Source organism: Mandrillus leucophaeus, unplaced genomic scaffold, assembly GCF_000951045.1.
Source record: "Mandrillus leucophaeus isolate KB7577 unplaced genomic scaffold, Mleu.le_1.0 Scaffold988, whole genome shotgun sequence".
NCBI classification, from domain to species: Eukaryota; Metazoa; Chordata; class Mammalia; order Primates; family Cercopithecidae; genus Mandrillus; species Mandrillus leucophaeus.
The window spans coordinates 619,165-640,203 of NW_012110785.1; the positions used below are offsets into that span (position 1 = coordinate 619,165).

A 21,039-nucleotide genomic window follows, 5' to 3' on the forward strand; every position below is an offset into this window, starting at 1 on the left:
TGAGGCGGAGCTTGCAGTGAGCCGAGATCGTGCCACTGCACTCCAGCCTGGGAGACAGAGCGAGACTCCGTCTCAAATAAAATTAAAAAAAAAAATTAGTTTCATAATCAGTAGATGTGGAACCCAGTGAAAATATTCTGAAAATAATCTGGACACCAATAATGAAAGCAACAAAAACAGAGAACTCTTTCTACCTATCACAGGCTCTCATGGGAATTATTTATTGCAGCACTATTCACAATAGCAAAGACTTGGAATCAACCCAAATGTCCATCAGTGACAGATTGGATTAAGAAAATGTGGCACATATACACCATGGAATACTATGCAGCCATAAAAAAGGATGAGTTTGTGTCCTTTGTAGGGACATGGATGCAGCTGGAAACCATCATTCTTAGCAAACTATCACAAGAACAGAAAACCAAACACCGCATGTTCTCACTCATAGGTGGGAACTGAACAATGAGATCACTTGGACTCAGGAAGGGGAACATCACACACCAGGGCCTATCATGGAGAGGGGGGAGGGAGGAGGGATTGCACTGGGAGTTATACCTGATGTAAATGACGAGCTGATGGGTGCAGCACACCAACATGGCACAAGTATACATATGTAACAAACTTGCACGTTATGCACATGTACCCTACAACTTAAAGTATAATAATAATAAATAAATTTAAAAAAAAATTTTTAAATTTAATTTTTTAAAAATTAAATTTTAATAAAATTTTAGTTAAATTTTTTAAAAATTAGCAAATAAAAATGGGGCCAGGCATAGTGGCTCACACCTGTAATCCCAGCACTTTGAGAGGCCCAGGCAAGCAGATCACTTGAGCACAGGAGACCGAGACCAGCCTGGGCAATACGGTGAAACCCTTTCTCTACAAAAAACTAGCTGGGTAAGGTGGCTCGTGCTTGTAGTCCCAGCTACCCAGGAGGCTGAGGTGGGAGGATCACCTGAGCCACGGAGTTGAGGCTATGTGAGTCATGATCGCACCACTGCACTCCAGACTGGGCAACATGCCCTATCTCAAAAATAAAATAAAAATAAAATGAAGTAAAAATAATGTTAAAAACAGCATCAAAAACATGCAGCTCATTGGTAGCAAGAGCCCAGGGGAGCAATACATTGACTCACTAGACCAACAGTGTGGGTTTTAAAAGCCAACTTAAAACCGGCATTTACAAACACAATGAATCAGATTATAAGAAAATATGAAATCTTATGACATTTCACAATAATGATAAATGAAAGCTCAGAGAAGGGATATTAAAAACATTTGAACCTCAGAAGTAAAAATCCCTTGAGAGTAAGACACCTTTTCCTTGTAACAAGAAAAAAAAAAAAAAAAAAAACAGTTAAAGGGTACATCGATTTCCAAAAAAATCTCTAACACATAATAATAATGAACAGAAAGATAAAAATTAAAAGGAGATAGTATAAACATTCTATAACATGGTGAACCAAAACCAAAAGGATGTCACAAAAGAATATCGAAACAATGTACATTTCAGAAACTTAAAAAATTTAAAGTCACGTTTATTTATGACTTACACGCTCCACTTGAAAAAAATAACTTGAAGCAGTTATCAAAAAGATGTATATGGCAGATACAATAAAATAAATTTAAAACGCTCAAAAGTGTGAGTCGATTCCATAAATGTGGGCTGGAGTATCTCAACAACCACACTATTGACAGTTTGGGCTGGACAATTCTTTTGTTGGAGGCAGCTGTTTTATGCATTCTAGGGTGTTCAGCAGCAACCCTGGTTTCTGCCCACTAGATGCCAGTAGCAGCACCCTTTTTCCTCCTAGTTGTGACAACTGAAAATGGCCCCAAATACTGTCAGATGTCTCCCAAGCCCCAGTTGAGAATCAGTGGCCTAGGCTAATAAAAGCTACTGCAACTGAGATTAAGTTTAGCTGTGAGCATCTCAACAGCTAAAACATAAAAGTTAATCATGTTTTGGGCTGTAGGACACTCACTGGTAAAAGCAACACGGTTTCACTAGGAAAGACTTCTTTTCAGGCTAGCTTCTAAGATAAATTTCTTCCATGGCTTTTAATATTAAGTAATATTAAAGTATATAATCTTTATTGACTACACCACTAATTGTATAGAAGTTATAGAAATAATCTTCATGTGGCTGTTTTCTTACCCACCACAAAAACGCAAAGGAGGGCTGGGCGGGTGGCTCACGCCTGTAATCCCAGCACTTTGGGAGGCCGAGGCGGGTGGATCACCTGAGGTCAGAAGTTCAAGACCAGCCTCGTCAACATGGTGAAACCCCGTTGCTACTAAATATACAAAAATGAGCTGGGCATGGTGGCGGGCGCCTGTAATCCCAGCTACTTGCGAGGCTGAGTAGCTTGAACCCGGGAGGCAGAGGTTGCAGTGAGCAGATTGCGCCATTGTGCTCCAGCCTGGGCAACGACAACAACAACAAAAAGCAAAGGAATACTATGAAAACAACTCAGCAAAGGCATTGCTGTGGGAAGTAAAACAGGAGGATGGAGAAGGGTTTCTGAGGATCCAGCTTGCTAACAGGAATTGGACTTTAAAATTCTAGAAGGATGACTGCCTAGTGTCACTCTCACTTAACGCCAATGATGTGTTTTTATATGGTATTTACAGAGTATAAAATAAACATTCATATGAATAACAACTAAAATTAAATATGAAACAATCAATTTGTGAGGAAGGTAGATGATTTTTTCACTCCCTTTAAAAATTTCATTTAATGTTGTATTTTGCTTATGTAGGGGCAAATATTTCATTTGAAAAAGACAATCATGCACTGTAGAATTGAAATCTGTAAAATTTTTGGAGGGGAAAACTTAAAATCCTTGAATAAACACCATCATGAACAACACATGACACGGATATGTATTTATTTTAGAAGATTACTTATTATTCAGCAAGTCTTAAAGAAACTGAATTTTAATTTTGCATATGCTAGATCACAATTTAATATTAAATGCAAAATTTGTTTATTTAAGGGCTCAAATTTGTAGACCTGAGTAATAAATGTGTGTGGTATGTATAAAATGACATAATGTTAGACTAACAAAAACAAACTGCAGGACAGTTCGTATAGTACTCAAATAGTAGCTACCAGTGGGTAAGGGGGCTGAGGCCAAGACAAAGAAACTGGTGAACAATTACTTTTATTTTACATATTTCTACAGCATTTTAAAAAACAATAAGTCTATATTAGTATGTTCTCACACTGCTATAAAGACACACCTCAGACTGGGTCGTTTATAAGGAAAAGAGGTTTAATCAGCTCACAGTTCTGTGGGCTGTATAGGCTTCAGCTTCTGGGGAGGCCTCAGGAAACTTACAACTGTGGTGCAAGGCAAAGGGGAAGCAGCCACATCTTCACATGGCAGGCAGGAGACAGAGAGAGAGAGACAGATAGGGGAGGTGCTATACAGTTTCAAACAACCAGATCATGAGAACTCTATCATGAGGCACCACTAGGGGGATGGTGCTAAACCATTAGAAACCACCCCCATGATCCAATCACCTCCCACCAGGACCACCTCCAACACTCAGGATCACAATTCAACATGAGATTTAGGTGGGGACACAGAGCCAAATCATATCCAAATCTGTAACACTTAAGTTAAAAATACTAGAAAATTATTTTAAAATGTGTTTTGATTCAACAAATTGGTTTAAATTTCACAAACGTTATGCTTGACCCCAAAGATCCATAACTTGCAAACTCACTTTCAGGTACTCCAATCAAAGCACAGAAGAAAACAAAATAAAAGGACAAAGGTAGCTAGGTGGATGTACTACCTTACCTGGGCCTCCCTTTTATTGCATGGCCTGCCCCTCTAGACACAGTGTCATCAATATATAAGAGTTTGGAGCTCTCATGCATCTCTGCCACTCAGAATCCCACCATAGCTCAGCACTCACACCTGCCCCACTGCTTTAATGGTAAAATATACATAAATTATTTTAACCCAAAATTATACATAACAAAATTTGTAATGTATCTATTTTTAAGTATATAGTTAAGTGGAAGTAGGTACATTCATTCACATTTTTGTGTAATCATCACCGCCATCCATCTCCAGAACTTTTCTCATCTTCCCAAACTGAACCCCTGTACCGTCACTCAACTCAATCCCCATTTCCCCTTACCCTTGGCAACCAACACTCTACTTTCTGCGTCTACATCTGAGAATTCAAGGTACATCATGTAAGTGGAATCGTGTAGTATTCATCCTTTTTTGAAGTGCTCATTTCACTTAGCATAATGCCTTCAAGATTCATCCATGTTGTTGTAGCATAAGTCAGAATTTCCTCCCTTTTTAAGGCTGAATAATATTCTATTATACAGATACATCACATTTTGTTTACCCATTCATCTGTCAATGGACACTTGGGTTGCTTCTACCTTTTGGCTATTGTGAATGCTGCTGCTATGAACATTGGCATCCAAATACCTATTTGAGTCGCTGCCTTCCATTCTTTCGGGTAGATCCCAAAAGTGGAATTGCTGGAGCATATGGTAATTCTATTTCCTGCCCCACCTTTGACCCTCTCCCTTAACCCTCTCTTCCAATCAAAATACACTCATCATCTGTCTTACACTACAAGGAGCTGATTTCAGAAAGCTGTTACCTGGAAAGCACCTAATCATGACAATGTATTAATACGTGACAAGGCTGAACAGATTACCCCTCCCCAGAGGCATCTGCATTTTAATAGGCGAACATCTTAAGAAAGAGGAATGACTTTGTTAAATCTTGGCTTTTCAAAGCAGCAACAGGCTAGGGATGGGATGGGGCCATGGAAAGACAACAAAGACATCTCAGGAACTTTGGTTAGTTTTCTCTTTTTCCACTCCCAAAATGTAGCCTTTTCCTTCCTGCCCTGTCCCAAGTTCTATCCTGGTACCTACTCTGCTGTATTTAATCTCCCAACAAGCAACATTCCACTATTAACCAACGCAACAATGCTGTCTAGGAATCCTTCCTGCCAGCAAAAGCTTAGGTGCTGCAGAGGCCAGGTGAACCAAATAGCCACTGATTTCCTGGGGCTAGTCTGATCAGCCCAAGTGAAGACTCCTCTCTTAGACCTGTTCCTCTCCCTGTATTTCCAGTGTCTGTTAATGGCCCTGCAGTCTCTTTCCAGGCTCAAAGGCTCAGAGCATCTCAGCCTTGTTTATACCTTCACTCTGCACCTGTTCTTGTGTCTTCTACTCCATTCTCACTAGACTAACCTATTCCATTCCCCTACTCCACTCCTTTACCTCTCAGGTCCCACTGCCACCAATCACAATGGACTGTCCCTCCCTGCACCTGTGCTCTGTGCTTATAATGTGCTAAAGCTTTCAAATGTCTACAAAAGAATTTAAATTCCTCAGCCTGATATCTCAGAACTCTGACTCCAACTTACCTTTCCAGCCTCACCTCCCACTGCTCCCCTTCATGTATTCCTGTCAAACTGTTTCCTGAACACAGCCTGAAATATTTCAATTGTGCCTTAGTACACCTAATCCCTCTATACTCAGATGCTGCCCTGATTCTCCCCAAAATACTTTTCCTCTTAACTCGCATTGCACTTTATCTGCATCGCTACAGCACGTCTTATTTTGAATTTGTCTTTGAGAAACCTTGCTCTTCTAACAGCTGTAAAAACTGTCATCTTCACCTCCTTGCTCATCCTCTCCAGCCATCCCTCTCACTTGCTCAGTACCCAACCTCCCAGACCTTCCTTCTGTGCCGGGAATGCTCAGTTCTTTTTGGCCCCAGGGCCTTCACACATGCTAGCCATCCAAGTTGGCACACCGCTTCCCACGCCCCCACAAACTTAATAGTTCATCTTCCTTCAGGATTCATCAGTGCCTGAAAGGAGCCTTCCCTGATTCTACATTTCTCTTTTACATTCTCCTAGTGCATATCACAGTTTGCAATTATAAATATCCATTTGATTATTTATTATTTTTAATTTTTATTATATTTCTTCAATTATCTGCAATTTACCCCATACCTAGAGGGCAGTGATTGTGCCTGTAATATTCACGATTTTAACCCCAGTGCCCAGCAGTATGCCTAGCACATAATAGGGCTAAAAGAGATATTTATTAAATGAATTAACATTTTGGTTTTTGTAGCTCAGTCTATATGCCTGAAAAGACTAGGGAGGGCAGGTACTCAGAAAGCCTATATTTAAATCTTGCTTCCCCTACCCTCCTCCCTTCCACTCTCTCCTCTGCCTCCCTCCCTCCCACCCACCTCTTTCTTTAAAAAGGTAAGTGGAATAGGAAAGAAGAGGACGATTGGGAGAAGTTCTGAGAAACAGTATACAGAACGTAAGAAAATTTCAAAAGGACAACTATCATTAACAAAAGAAAATACTGCACCAACGAGGAAGAACAGAATGATTTTTTTTAAAATAAGAAACTGAGAACTCTTTCTTGAAAATTAAAGTTAAGATAGCCAAAATAAAGAATTCATGAGAAAAAATGGAAAATAAAGTTGAGGAAATTTTGCAAAAAGTAGATTATACAGACAAAATTGATCATGATAATGATGAGAATATTTAGAACCTATCTATATAGCAATTACTATGCCAGACAATGAAGTGAGCCTCACAACCTGCTTATGAGGAAGGCACTAACTATTGTTATCCTCAAAATGGAACATGGAAAAGATAAGAAAATTAAAGGACCAGTCTGAGAAATCCAATAACTAAGACTGTTGCTTTCAGAGAGAAACAGAAAATACAGTGCAAAGGCAATGTACATGCACACATCCAAGCACTGTAGGATACAAGTCCCCAGGACTGAAAAGATGCGCTAAGGAATAGAAGGATACAATACTTTTCTTTTAGAAATCCATATGGAAATACTTATAGATGAAATTACAGTTCGTCCTCCATATCTGTGGGTTCAGTGTTTGTAAATTCAACCAACCAAAGACAACAAAATATTCAATATCAAAAATATTCAACAACAATGAAAATGAAAGGCTGTGTCTGTACCAAACACGGATAAGCTTTTTGTCATTATTCCCTAAACAATATAGTATAACAATTATTTACATAGCATTTGCATTGTATTAGGTATTACATAATTAATCTAGAGGTTAAACGTATACAGGAGGATATGCGTAGGTTATATGCAAATACTACTTCATTTTATATAAGGGACTTGAGCATCCACAAATGTTGGTATCTGTGGGGATCCTGGAACCAATCCCCCTGTGGACACCGAGGGATAAATGTATATGGATTCCCAGGGGAAAACACAGGGACTAGGTGAGATGAATATAGATTAAGTAAAATCAGCCAAGAGTTGACAATTGTTTAAGCTGGGTGATAGGTACATAGAGATTCATTTGGGTATTCACTCTGCTTTTGCATATGCTTAAAATTTCCATAATAAGAAGTTAAAGAGAAAACAATAAGGACGATTCAAACAATCCAACTTCTCTCCTGAGAAGTAAACCTTTTTCAGACCTCTGTTTATCCACTTATCATTTATTTACACACCTACACAAACGCATCCTCTATTTACTTATTTACAGAGTGCTATCATGCTATATATACTGTTCTGCAACTTGATTTCTTATTAAATGATGCATCATTAACATCTTTCTATAGCTGACTACTATGCTGAAACCTGAATAAATCATAATTTACTGATTCAATCCTTCACTGAAGAAAAATAAAATGTTAACAGTTCCCCTGTTACAAACAACTTTCTGTTGTTGGCTTTACTTATGTGTATTTTACTAATTGGGTACAAATGCCCAATGCCTGTAATTGTACAATTATAAAACTATTTCAAAAACAAACTTAAATATAAAAAAACTTCAAAATCAATAAAATTCACATTAACAACAAAAATTTCATGTGATACTTTGCTGAACTAAAACACCACTTATAATGTGGGTTATGCTACAGATAAAATACTTGAGAACTATGCATATATACTGTTCTCATCTATCTGTCCGGCGACTCCTTTCCCACTTTTCTCCATTAAGACTACTGAGGTTGCAGTGAGCCGAGATAGCACCACTGCACTCCAGCCTGGGCGACAGTGAGAGACCTCGTCTCAAAAAATAAAATAAAAAAAGACTACTTAAAATCCTTGCATCAGATGGGATTCCTTTGGTAAGGACATTTACACAGTAAATTGAGTTTTCCTCTTTTCACACTGGATTGCCACAGTGAAATTTGACACCAAACCTCAAAAACAAAAATGCAAATGGGGGATTGAAGTCTCATTAAACTCATCAATTATAATGTAACCCAGAGTATACATATGTTTAATTTTTTAATGATGCCAAAAATTAAAATTAAAAAAAAATTCTCATAGTAGAAAGACTGGAAGAAGAGAAAGTGGTGGGAGAAGGAAAATCAAGATTTTTTTTTATAGGCATATCAATTTTGAGATACCCCTTAAGACATCTGAGTGGAGATGCCAATTACCCACTTAGAGATAAAGTCAGCCCTGAAGATAAAAATTTAAAAATCAATGGCATTTAAAGGCATGGGGTTAGATAAGATCAACTAGTGGGAGTAAAGATGGAAAGGAGCAGAGGATCTAGAATAGAACCCTAGCACCTTAACATTCAGAGGCCAAAGAGCAAATACTTCACTTTTCAATTCTGGTAAAGCTACAGTATATATGAAACAAACAACTTAACATATTGTTATGGGTGTATACTTAAACAATAGGCTCTTATGTGCAGTGCACAGGGGAGCTTTTGTTATGTATACCGCTTAAAGTGTATGATAAAAGAGTTTTTTCCATGCAGACTAATGATTACTTACTATAACTAGTTGAAAAGGTATTTTGGAATCAGGATACAGGAAGAAAGGGCAAAGAAAAGAGAATGATCAAGTTTAGTAGCTCTGAGAGAACTATTAACACAAGATAACATTTCTCAAAAATAAAAAAGTATGACAATACCAATTAAAAAGGTATGGAAAAAAAGAACTCATGAACTGCTGCTGGAAATATAAATTAGTAAAGCTTCTTTGGAGAGCAATTTTGTAATTCTAGCAAAATTTAAACCCAGCTATTTACTTAGCAATTCTACTTCTGAGTATACAACTGTCCTAAACTTTTACACATAGCAAAACCTGAAAATAACCTTAATGTCCATCAAAAGGGGAACAGAAAAATAAAATGTGATACACCAATGTAATTTCATCTAGTAGTTCAAATCAATGGACTACAGCATCCTCTCCCTCTCTCTCTCTATATATATACATAGATCATTTTATTGTGGTTGCTGTTGGTTTTTTTTGTCTTGTTTTATACAGACAGGGTTTCATTATGTTTCCCAGGCTGGTTTCGAACTCCTGGCTCAAGTGATCCTCCTGCCACAGTCTCCCAAAGGGCTGGCATTACAGGTGTGAGCCATTGTACCCCACCTACATTTATCCATATGAACATATTTCAAAAACAATGATAAATGGAGAAAAAAGACGCAGAATGGTATCTATAGTATGATACTATTCATATAAATTTTAAGATTCATAATAGTGGTTTTCTCTGGAGAGGATGGGAGAGAAGAGAATGAAACTGGAAAGGGGTAGTAAACGAACTTCAACTTTTGTAATAATGCTTTATTTCTTTTATAATATAGAAGCAGGCAAATACAACAAAACGTTAGATTTTATTAGTTCTGGACCAGGTGCAGCGGCTCACACTTATAATCCCAGCACTTTGGAAGACTGAGGTGGGTGGATCGCTTGAGCTCAGGAGTTCAAGACCAGCCTGGGCAACATGGCGAAACCCTGTCTCTACCAAAAAAATAAATAAATAAAAGATAGATTTTATTAGTTCTGCATGATAGGTTCATAAAGATTTATTATATTATCCTCTGCTTTCATCTCCACAATTGGAAAAAAGAGGCTGTGCATACACTTGCTTTATTCATAGAGGAAAAAAGGCAAAATAAGCAATAAGGAAAGAGTGAAAAATTTTTAAACAAGCTTATCATGGTCAACTGAACATGTGTCTTTTGAGCATGTTGCAGGAAAAATTGAGAATAAATCTGAAACTTTCAAGCTGGCTATAAAAGACAAGAATACTTGAGCTTTCAAACATGACAAGATTAGACTATTTCTTTACGGCACTGATACTCAGTTTGGTCAAAAGGCATATCTAGGTGATATATCCAGTATTTCAAAAGCCTAAAATCATCACTTTAGGGCTGAAATAACATGGTATTTAAAAGTGAAGATAGGCCAGAAGTGGTGACTCATGCCTGTAATCCCAGCACTTTGCAGGGCCGAGGAAGGCAGATCACCTGAGGTCAGGAGTTTGAGACCAGCCTGGGTAACATGGCGAAACCCTATCTCTACTAAAAATACAAAAATTAGGGGTGCATAGTGGTGGGCACCTGTAATCCCAGCTACTCGGGAGGGTGAGGCGGGAGAATCGCTTGAACCCGGGAGGTGGAGGTCGCAGTTACCAAGATCGCACCACTGCACTCCAGCCTGGGTGACAGACTCCACCTCAAAAAACAAAAAGTAAATAAATAAAAGATAATCTTGATAGATTTTTTAAAAGATGATGTGGTACAAACATTTTGTCATTTTTTTTACTCTTTCTCAGCCCATGATTATTCTCTTCAGTATCTGGAGAAAGAAACTAATGATACATTAATGGTTAGGCATATTTTAAAACCACATTTGAATGTTAAAATTGAATGTGAAGAAAATACCTTCAGAACGAAATACAACCAAATAATGCATTAAAAACTCATTTGGCACCATTCTATAAATTAAATTACTTCATCTTCTAACTTCTTTTGAGTGTGATCAATGAAGTATCTGACAGAGTTGAAAATATTTTTTAGTGAAAAATTTCTCCATAATTTCTTTCTTTTTTACAGACACAGTCTTGCTATATATATTGTCCAGGCTCAAGCACAATGGTTATTCACAGGTGCAATCATAGCTCACTGTGGCCTCAAACCCCTGGACTCAAGCACTTAATTCTCCTTGCTCAGCCTCCTTAGCAGCTGGGACTACAACTGCATGCCACCATGCGTGGCTCTCCATGATTTCTGAGTCTGTATTCAATCTAAATATCTGACAGTCATTTGCTGCCATTACTAAAGAATTATAGTTCTGAGTTAGAACTACTTCATAATTTAATGGAAATTAAGAAAAGAAACCAACTAGATGAATGACTACAAACAGTACTGTACTGGACACTGAAAGGAAACAATGTTTATTCCTATTTTAAATATCATGAGTTCCTAAAAGTCATAGAAAATGGACAGTTCACATGTATGCTGAATACCCATAACATGGTCTACAGATTCCTAAGATGTGAGGTAGCATTAGGTAGACGGAGATGAAGGAGAAAAGGAGATGAGCCAAAGCCCCACAGCCTGTTGTAACATTTTGCCTGGGGCTGCTCTGGGACTAGGACAAAGGTAGAAAGCTCTTTTCTTCAGTCTCCCTCCAAACATCTAAGCTGGCCCCTTACTTCTACAACTGAATTCTCAGGTCACTTGATAACACTGTTCAATACATTCTAACTTCTAAACAAAGCAGATTTATATGTAGATTTCATTATTATTTAGAAAATACTAACAAAAGAAAACATTATTATATTTTGCATTTGTACAACACTCAACACTAAGAAAATACAAAGAATAAAAACCAGAGTAGAGTTTTTCCTATTCAAGGAACCTATGTTGATAACAACAGCAACACTGGCATTACAAGCTGACTGTAAGGTTAAGTGCAGCCTTACCCAGCTGGTTCTTCATCCCCATGAGCACTGAGTTCATGTGCGCTTTGGAGGCATACAGCTTGCTCACGGCCTTCCTTGACCTGATCATCTCCTTGGCCAGAACTACACAGACATCCTTCTGGCCCTTCTTGGCAGCATCTTTCACAGATCGTTTCACTTTTTCTTCTTCTCTTTGGATATCTAAATTTAGAACAGAACATCAAAAATCAAGGGTAAGTCAGGTTTATTGGCACTCAAATACATTCTTATTGTGATCTAAATGTGTCTATTAAGTAGAAAAACATGTAGAAGGATAAACATAAAATCAAAATAACGTAGTGAATATTCATCATTTCCAGAAACAACATCAAAGTAGTTTAAAAGAAAAGTACGATCTTATTACACTTGACAAAATTTCGAAACACCCTTCTTACATTTGTTGGTACTGGCCCTAAGAACTTAAAAAACAAAATTACTGTAAATGCATTCCAGAGCTTGCTCCAATAATCAATAAGTAGTATTCCCACAATCATAAGAGTACAATTTCTATACAGTCACTAATCATTTCTAGAAACCTGCAACTTAAGGAAAGCCTGAACATATTATAAGTCTCATACCAGCATCAGCTAAAGGTAACATATGTCTTTATTACATGCTTTATGATCAGTAGTGTTTTCTCCAATTTTTAAAACTGTGGCAAATACATAAAATATACCATCTTAACCATTTTTAAGTGTACAATCAGTGGAATAAAGTAACATTAACATTGTTGTGCAACCATCACCTCCACCCAGAACTCTCTATTTTTTTTTTTTTTTTTGAGACGGAGTTTCACTCTTGTTGCCCATGCTAGAGTGCAATGGTGTGGTCTCAGCTCACTGCAACTTCCACCCCTTGGGTTTCAAGTGATTCTGCCTCAGCCTCCCAAGTAGCTGGGGTTATAGGCACCCACCACGATGCCCGGCTAATTTTTGTATTTTTAGCAGAGATGGGGTTTCACCATGTTGGCCAGGCTGGTATCGAACTGCTGACCTCAGGTGATCCACCTGCCTCGGCCTCCCAAAGTGCTGAAATTACAGGCATGAGCCACCGCGCCTGGCCCAGAACTTTTTTCAACTTTCCCAGAACTAAAATTCTGCACCCACTGAACAGTAACTCTCCATTTCCCCTTTCCCCTAACTCCTGGCATCCACTATTCTATTTTCTGTCTTTACGAATTTTACTACCCTTGTTACTTCCTTTAAGTGGAATATTTTTCTTTTTCTGACTGGCTTATTTCACTAAGCATAATATTTTCAAGGTTCATCCATGTTGTAGCATATGTCAGAACTTTCTTTTTAAGGCTCAATAATATTCTATTGTATGTATATACGACACTTTACTTAACCATTCATCTGTCAATGGACACTTGGGTTACTTCCAATTTTTAGCTATTGTGAAGAACATGAATGTACAAACATGTCTTCGAGACCCTGCTTTCTTTTGTGCATATGCCTAAAAGTACAACTGTTAGGTTACATGGTAATTCTATTTTTAATTTTTTGAGGAACAGCTGTACCGGTTTTCACAATGGCGACATCATTTTACATTCTCACTAACGGTATACAAAGGTTCCAATTTCACTACATACTCACCCACACTTGTTATTTTCTGGGGGTTTTGTTGTTGTTGTTTTGATAGTAGTCATTCTAATGGGTATGAGGTCATTTTGATTTGCATTTCCCCAATGATTGGTGATGTTGAGCATCTTTTCATATGCTTACTGACAATCTGTACAGCTTATCTGGAGAAATTCCAAAAGTCTATTGAAGTCCTTTGCCTCTTTTTGAATCAAGTCATTTTATTGTTGTGGCATTTTAGGTGTTGTGTATATATTCTGAATACAATCTCTCGTCAGACAAATGATTTGCAAATGCTTTCTCCCATTCTATGAGTTGCCTATGAGTAACTCTGTTGGTAACATTTTCTTATTTTTTTAATACACAATTTTTCTTTTTCTTTTTTTGTAGAGATGGGGTTTTGCCACGTTGCCCAGGCTGGTCTCAAACGCCTGGGCTCAAGCAATTGACCCACCACAGCCTCTCAAAGTGCTGGAATTATAGGCGTGAACCACTGTGCCCTGCCAGGTAATCTTTTTAAGATGCACGAAAATTTTTTATTTTCATGAAGTCCAGTTTGTCTACTCTATTTTTTGGAGATGGATCTATGTGGCTTAGGGTGTAATGCAGTGGCTATTCACAGGCATTAGTATAGCACATTACAGCCTCATACTCCTGGCCTCAACTGATCTTCCAGCCTCAGCCTCCCGAGTAGCTGGGACTACAGTCACACATCACCATGCCCAGCAGTTTGTTTTTCATGTTGTGAAGTTTTGCCCTATGTTTTTTTCTAAGAGTTTCATAGTTTTAGCTCTTACATTTAGGTCTTTGATCCATTTTGGGTTAATTTTTATATACATTGTTAGGTAAAGGTCCAACTAAATTCTTTTGCAAATGGATATTCAGTTTTCCCAGCACCATTTGTTGAAAACTGTTCTTTCCTCCACTGAATGGTCTTGCTACCCTTGTCAAAAATCAGTTGACAACAGGCACAGTTTTTCTGGATACCTATTTTATTCCATTGGTTTATATGTCTGTCTTTATGTTAGTTTAAGTACATTGATTTTATCTCTGTAGCTTTGTAGCAACTTTTGAAACCAGGAAGAGAGTGGTCAAACTTTCTTTTTTTAAGACTATTTTGATTATTTAGGGTCTCTTAAGATTCTATAAGAATTTTAGGACAGATATCTCTATTTCTACAAAAAATATCATTGGGATTTTGATAAGGATAGCACTTCGAATGTATAAGATTGCTTTGGGTAGTACTGACATCTTAACAATATTTAATCTCCCAATCCATGAAAATGAGATATCTTTCCATTTATTTATGTCTAATTTCTTTCAGTAATATTTCATCATTTTCATTATACAAGTCTTTTGCCTCCTTGGTTAAGTAAATTCCTAAGTATTTGATTATTTTTGATGCTATTGAAAATGGGTTTTCTTAACTTCCTTTTCAGATTGTCCATTGTTAATATAGAGAAATACAATTGATGTTTTTGGTGCTGATTTTATATCTTGCTACTTTATTGAATTTATTAGTTCCAATAGGTCTTTTCTGAAAAATCTTTAGGGTATTACACTTATAGTATCAGCTGCAAATAGATTTTTACTTCTTCCTTTCCAATTTAGATACTTTTAACTATTTTTTTCTTGTCCAATTCCTCTGGCTAGAAGTTCAATATTATGTTAAAGAGAAGTGGCAAAAGTGGGTCTCCTTGCCTTGTTCCTGATTTTAGAGGAAAAGCTTTTAGTCTTTCACCATTTACTATGATAGTCCCTGTGGTTTTTTTCATACATGGTTTTTACTATGTTCAGGTCCTTCTATTCCTAGTTGTTTTTAGCATGAAAGGGTGCTGAATTTGGCCAAATGCCTTTTCTGTGTCAATTGAGATGATAATGTGAGTTTCTTTTCCCCTTCTTTCTGTTAATGTGATATATTACACTGATCAAATTTTATATGTTGAATCATTCTTGCATTCCAGGATAAATCGCACTTGGCCGTGATGTGTTTAATGTGTTGCTGGATTTGGTTTGCTAGTATTCTGTTGAAGATTTTTGCATCAATGTTCATAAGAGATACTGGTCTATAGTTTTCTTGCAGCATCTTTGTCTGATATTATATCAAGACAATACTGGCATCACAGAATGAATTATGAAGCGTTTTCTTTTCTTCAATTTCTTGAAGTTTGAGAAGCATTGGTGTTAGTTCTTAACTGTTTGATAGAATTTACCAGTGAAGTCATCAGGTCCACAGCTTTTCTCTGTCAAGATATTTTTGATCACTGATTCACTCTCCCTGCTAGGTATAAGTCTGTTCACATTTTCTATTTCTTCATGTTCCAATCTTGGTAAGTTTTATGTTTCTAGTAATTTGTCCATCACACCTAGGTTACACAATTTATTAACATACAATTGTCCATAGTATTCTTATAATCTTTATTTCTGTGGAATCAGTAGTAATGTCTCCACTTTCAACTCTGATTTTAGTACTTTCAACCTTCTCTTCTTCCTTAGTCAATCTAGTTAAGGCATATACATTTCGTTGTCTTTTTCAAGAACCAACTATGGACTTTGTTAATGCTCTATTCTTTTTCTGTTCTGTTTGTCTCTGCTTTTATCTTTATTATTTCCTTCATTCTGCTAGATTTGGGTTGAGTTTGTTCTTGTTCTATTGCCTTTAAGTTGAAAGCTAGGTTGTTGACCTGAGGTTTTTTTTTTTTTTTTTTTTTTGAGACACGGTTTCACTCCCGTCACCCAGACTAGAGTGCAAGGTGGGTCACCATCGCAACTCACTGTAACTTCTGCCTCTGGGTTCAAGCAGTCTTCCCACCTCAGCCTCCCAAGTAGCTGTGACTACCCATAAACTACAGCACCTAGCTAATTTTTGCATTTTTGATAGAGACAGGTTTCGCCATGTTGCCCAGGCTAGCCTCAAACTTCTGGGCTCAAGTGATCCGCCCGCTTTGGCCTCCCAAAGTGTTGGGATTAAGCTACCACACCTGGCATTCATTCTTAATGTAAGCATTTATAGCTATTAATTTTCCTCTGAGTGTTGCTTTTGCGGCACCTTCTAACTTTTGGTATGTTCTGATTTGGTTTTTACTTGTCTGTAAGTACTTTCTAATTTCCTTTGTGATTTCTTTTTTCACCCATTGGTTAAGAATGTGTTGCTTAATTTCCATACATTTGTGAATTTTCCAGTATTCTTTCTGTTACTGATTTCTAATTTCATCCTGTTGTGGTCAGAGAAGGTACCTTATATATCTTTTAAATTTGACTGAGACTTGATTTAAGTCTAACATATGGTCTGTCCTAAAGAATGTCTCACATATATGTGAGAAGAATGTGTATTTTGTTGTTGGGTAGTATTCTGTATACATCTTTAGATCTAATTGTTTTATTTCATTCCTTTTTTTTTTTTGAGATGGAGTCTCGCTCTGTCTCCCAGGCTGGAGTGTAGTGGCACAATCTCGGCTCAACGTAATCTCCACCTTCCAGGTTCAAGTGATTCACCTATCTCAGCCTCCCGTACCTGGGATTACAGGCACAAACCATGACACCCAGCTAATTTTTGTATTTTTAGTAGAGACGGGGTTTCACCATGTTCGTCAGGCTGGTCTCAAACTTCTGATATCAGGTGATCCACCTGCCTCAGCCTCCCAAAGTGCTAGGATTACAGGTGTTAGCCACTGTGCTCTGCCTTAATTCTTCAGGACCCCTGTTTTCCTACCTAATTCCTATCTAGTTAATAGACCCATTGTTGATAGTGGGGTATTGTCTAACTATTACGGAAGAACTATTTCTCTAATTCTGTCCACTTTTGCTGCATATGTTTTGACAGTCTGTTATTATATACAAAAATATGTACACTTGTTTTATCTTCTTGCTGTATTTAATCTTTTATTAATATATAATATCCTTCTTTGTCTCATATAATCTTTATTTAAAGTCTGTTTTATCTGATAATAACATAGCCGTTCCTGCTGTCTTTTATTTACTATGTCCATAAAATATCTTTTTCCATCCTTTTGCTTTCAATCTATTTGCATTTTTGGATCTAAAGTCTTACTCTTGTAGACAGCATATGTGTTTTTAAATATAAGATTATGTTTTGTAAAATCCATTCTGCCAATGTCTGTTATTTGATTGGAGACTTTAAATCCATTTACATTCAAAGTAATTACTGTGGGCTGGGCACAGTGGTTCATGCCTGTAATGCTAGCACTTTGGGAGGCCAAGGCAGGAGGACTGCTTGAGTCCAGCAGTTCCAGACTAGCCTAGGCAACATGATGAAACCCTGTCTCTACAAAAAATACAAAAATTAGCTGGTGCAGTGGCATGCATCTATAGTCCCAGGCACTTGGCAGGCTGAGATGGGAGGATTGCTAGAGTCCAGGAGGTCGAGGCTGCTGTGAGCCGTGTCACGCCACTGCACTCCAGCCTGGGTGACACAGCAAGACCCTATCTCAAAAAAAAAAAAAAAAAAAAGGAATTATTGATAAGGACAAATTTTCTTCTGCCAACCTGTCATTTATTTTCTGTATGTCATAGCTATTTTGTCTCTTATTTCCTGCATTAATGTTTTCTTGTGTGTTTACTTGATTTTTTTTGTAATGAAATGTTTTAATTCCCTTCTTATTTCCTTTTATATAGCCATTTTCTTTGTGGATACCACAGGGATTACGCTTAACATCCTAAACTTATAACACTCTAATGTGAATTTGCATGAGCTTCTTTGTTTTTGAGTCTCACTTTATCACTCAGGCTAGAGTGCAGTGGTATCATGATCTCAGCTCACTGCAACCTCCGTCCCCCGGGTTCAAGCGGTTGAACCCACTGCTTTCTGGCCTCTAATGTTTCGGATGAGAAATCTTCTAAAATCTTATGAGGATCCTTTGTATGTGACAAGATGTTTCTCTCTTGCTCCTTTTAAGATTTTCTCATTGTCTATGGCTTTCTACAGTTTGATTATAATGTGTCTTTCTTGGCGAGATCTCACTTGAGTTTATCCTACCTGGAGTTCACTGAACTTCTTGGAGGTTTATATTCATATCTTTCATCAAATCTAGGAAGTTTTCAGCCATTTCTTCAAATACTCTTTCTGCACCTTTCTCCCTCTTTTCTCCTAAAATTTCCACATTGCATGTTGGTCTACCTGATGATGTCTGACAGGTTTCTTAGGCTCTGTCCATTTATTTTTTCTTTCTTTTTTTTTTTATAGACAGGGTCTTGCTCTGTTGCCCAGGCTGGAGTGCAGTGGCATGATCACGGCTTACTGCAGCCTCAAGCTCCTGGACTCAAGTGATCCTGCCTCAACCTCCTGGGTAGGCAGGACTACAGGCATATATTACCACACCTGGCTAATTTTTGTTTTTATTTTTTGCAGAGATGAGGTCTTGCCGTGTTGCCCAGGCTCGTCTCAAACTCCCGGCCTCAAGCAACACACCTGCCTCAGCCTCCCAAAGCGTTGGGATTATAGGCGTTAGCCATTGCAGTCAGTCTCATTTTTTTCTTCTGTTCCTCAGACTTCATAATTTCAATTGTTTTATTTTGAAGTCTGCTGATTCTTTATTTTACCTGTTCAAATATGCTTTTGAATCATTCAAGTAAGGTTTTCACTTCAGTTATTACACTTTTCAGCTCCAGAATTTTGGGGTTTCTTTTCTTGTTTTCTATCTTTCCATTGATATTTCCATTTTGTTCCCACTGTTTTTTTTTTTAACTTAATCCACCTCTTCCTTTAGTTCTTTGCACATCTGTAACATACTTGCTTTAAGTCTTTATTTAGCAAATCTACCATCTAGTCTTTCTCAGCAACAGTTTCTAGTGACTTACTTTTCCCTGCTTTGAGGAGGTCATATTTTCCTGTTTCTTTGTATGCCTTATGATTTTACTGAATGTTTGAATCTTCTAATGTGATAACTCTGGAGATCAGATGCTGCCTCTTCCCCAGGGCTCATCAGGTTTGGTTTTGTTTTCTTCTTTGTTTTTTAAAATTGGCATAGGGTTTCTGTGGTAAAGATCAGCACAAGGTATAAACTCAAGGTCTTCTGAGCTATTTTATGAGCCTGTACCATTCCCTGGGCATGCACAGTGACTTCTATATTCCCTCATATATACAGCTACTTTTGAGTAGCCTAGCTCTTGATGACAGAAATGTAAAATGGCACAGCTGCCATGGAAAATAGTAAATGGTTCCCCCTAAAATTAAAAATACTATTATTATTTGATCCAATAATGATTTTGTTTATGTATGCAAAAGTACTGAAAAGAATTGGAAGCAAAGCAGATATCTGTACATCCATCTTCATAGCAGCATTATTCACAATAGCCAAAAGGTAGAAACAGTCTAAATGTCCATCAGCAGATGAGTGTATAAAGAAAATATGGTATATACAGGCAACAGAATATTAGCCTTAAAAAGGAATGAAATTCTGATACCTGCTACAACATGGATGATCCTTAAAAACATTACAGTAAGTGAAATAAGCCAGACACAAAGACAAATATTATTTGATTCTACCTATATGAGGTACTTAGAATAGTCAAATACTTAGATACAGAAAGTAGAATAGTGGTTACTAGGAGCTGGGGGTAGGGAGAAATAGGAAGTTATTGTTTAATAGGTACAGAGTTTCAGTATGGATGAGGAAAAGGATCTGGAGATGGATAGTGGTGATGGTTGCACAACATTATGAATGCACTTACTGCCACTGAACTGTACACTTAAAAATGGTTAAAATGGTCAGCTTTATTTTATGTAAATTTTACAATAAAAATAAATAAAAATCAGCAGCAAGACTAGTATGACTCACTTATAAATAAACATTTGGGTATAAATACAAAAACAGAGAGAAATATATCTGGAAAAGGATGATCATAAAAAGTATTTGTGGTGGTTATCTCTAAGTGGTCAAACTTCAGGGCGATTTTAACTTTCTTCTTTCTACTTTTCTGAATTTTCACATGTGTATATTTCACCTTTATAGTCATGAGTACTCACCCAAGCTGACTATTTTCATTTGAGGAGAAGATGAAATGAATTACCTAAATTCATTCCAATTATTGCCTATAATGAGTGTTCAAAATGTGTTACATTTGACTGAAAGCTAAACATGTGGACTACCATAAATCTTCCATGAGAAGCTGAGAACACCCTATAGTTACATTTTGCTTTAAGTTACTTAACTTGTTATTTAAGTGTAACATATATACAGAAAAGTAAACATAACTGTACAGCTATATACATTTTCACAAATTAAACATGCTCATGTAACCAGGACCTAGATCAAGAAACAGAGTATCACCAACATGCCACAAGGCCCCCTTATGTCACCTTTAATCCACCATTTCCCCCCAATAAGCATAGCCAATAGCTTGACTTCTGAGAACATAAATTTGTTTTGCAGTTGCTCATTTTTATACTAGTATTTCTTTTTAAATCCATTCACCCTGACTGCTAGTATGAAACCAAATGAAAAACCAACTGCTACGATAAACCTTCATATGCTTTCACAAGTAACATTTAAAGCAATCACATTACTTCATAGTCACACTTTATCAAAGTGCCCCATCCCCCTTTTTGGTATCACCATCAAGTAGTGAAGTCTCTACTGTATGCCAGGTACTGCCCTAAACATTTTACATATATTCACAGATTTAACTGTCACAACAATTCTATGAGATTCAAAGAAGTTTATATAAGGA

General features: G+C 37.2%; 1 protein-coding gene across 5 annotated transcripts in view; it reads right to left on the reverse strand.

Annotated features, from left to right (window-relative positions):
- Positions 1-21,039, reverse strand: part of LOC105532832 (E3 ubiquitin-protein ligase RNF103) — a 119,811-nt gene that overhangs the window by 12,830 nt on the left and 85,942 nt on the right. For all 5 annotated transcript variants that reach the window (XM_011971133.1, XM_011971137.1, XM_011971134.1 and 2 more), the window contains one exon: positions 11,753-11,932. In XM_011971133.1, coding sequence (XP_011826523.1) covers positions 11,753-11,932 — 180 coding nt within the window. The remainder of the gene's footprint in view (positions 1-11,752; positions 11,933-21,039) is intronic.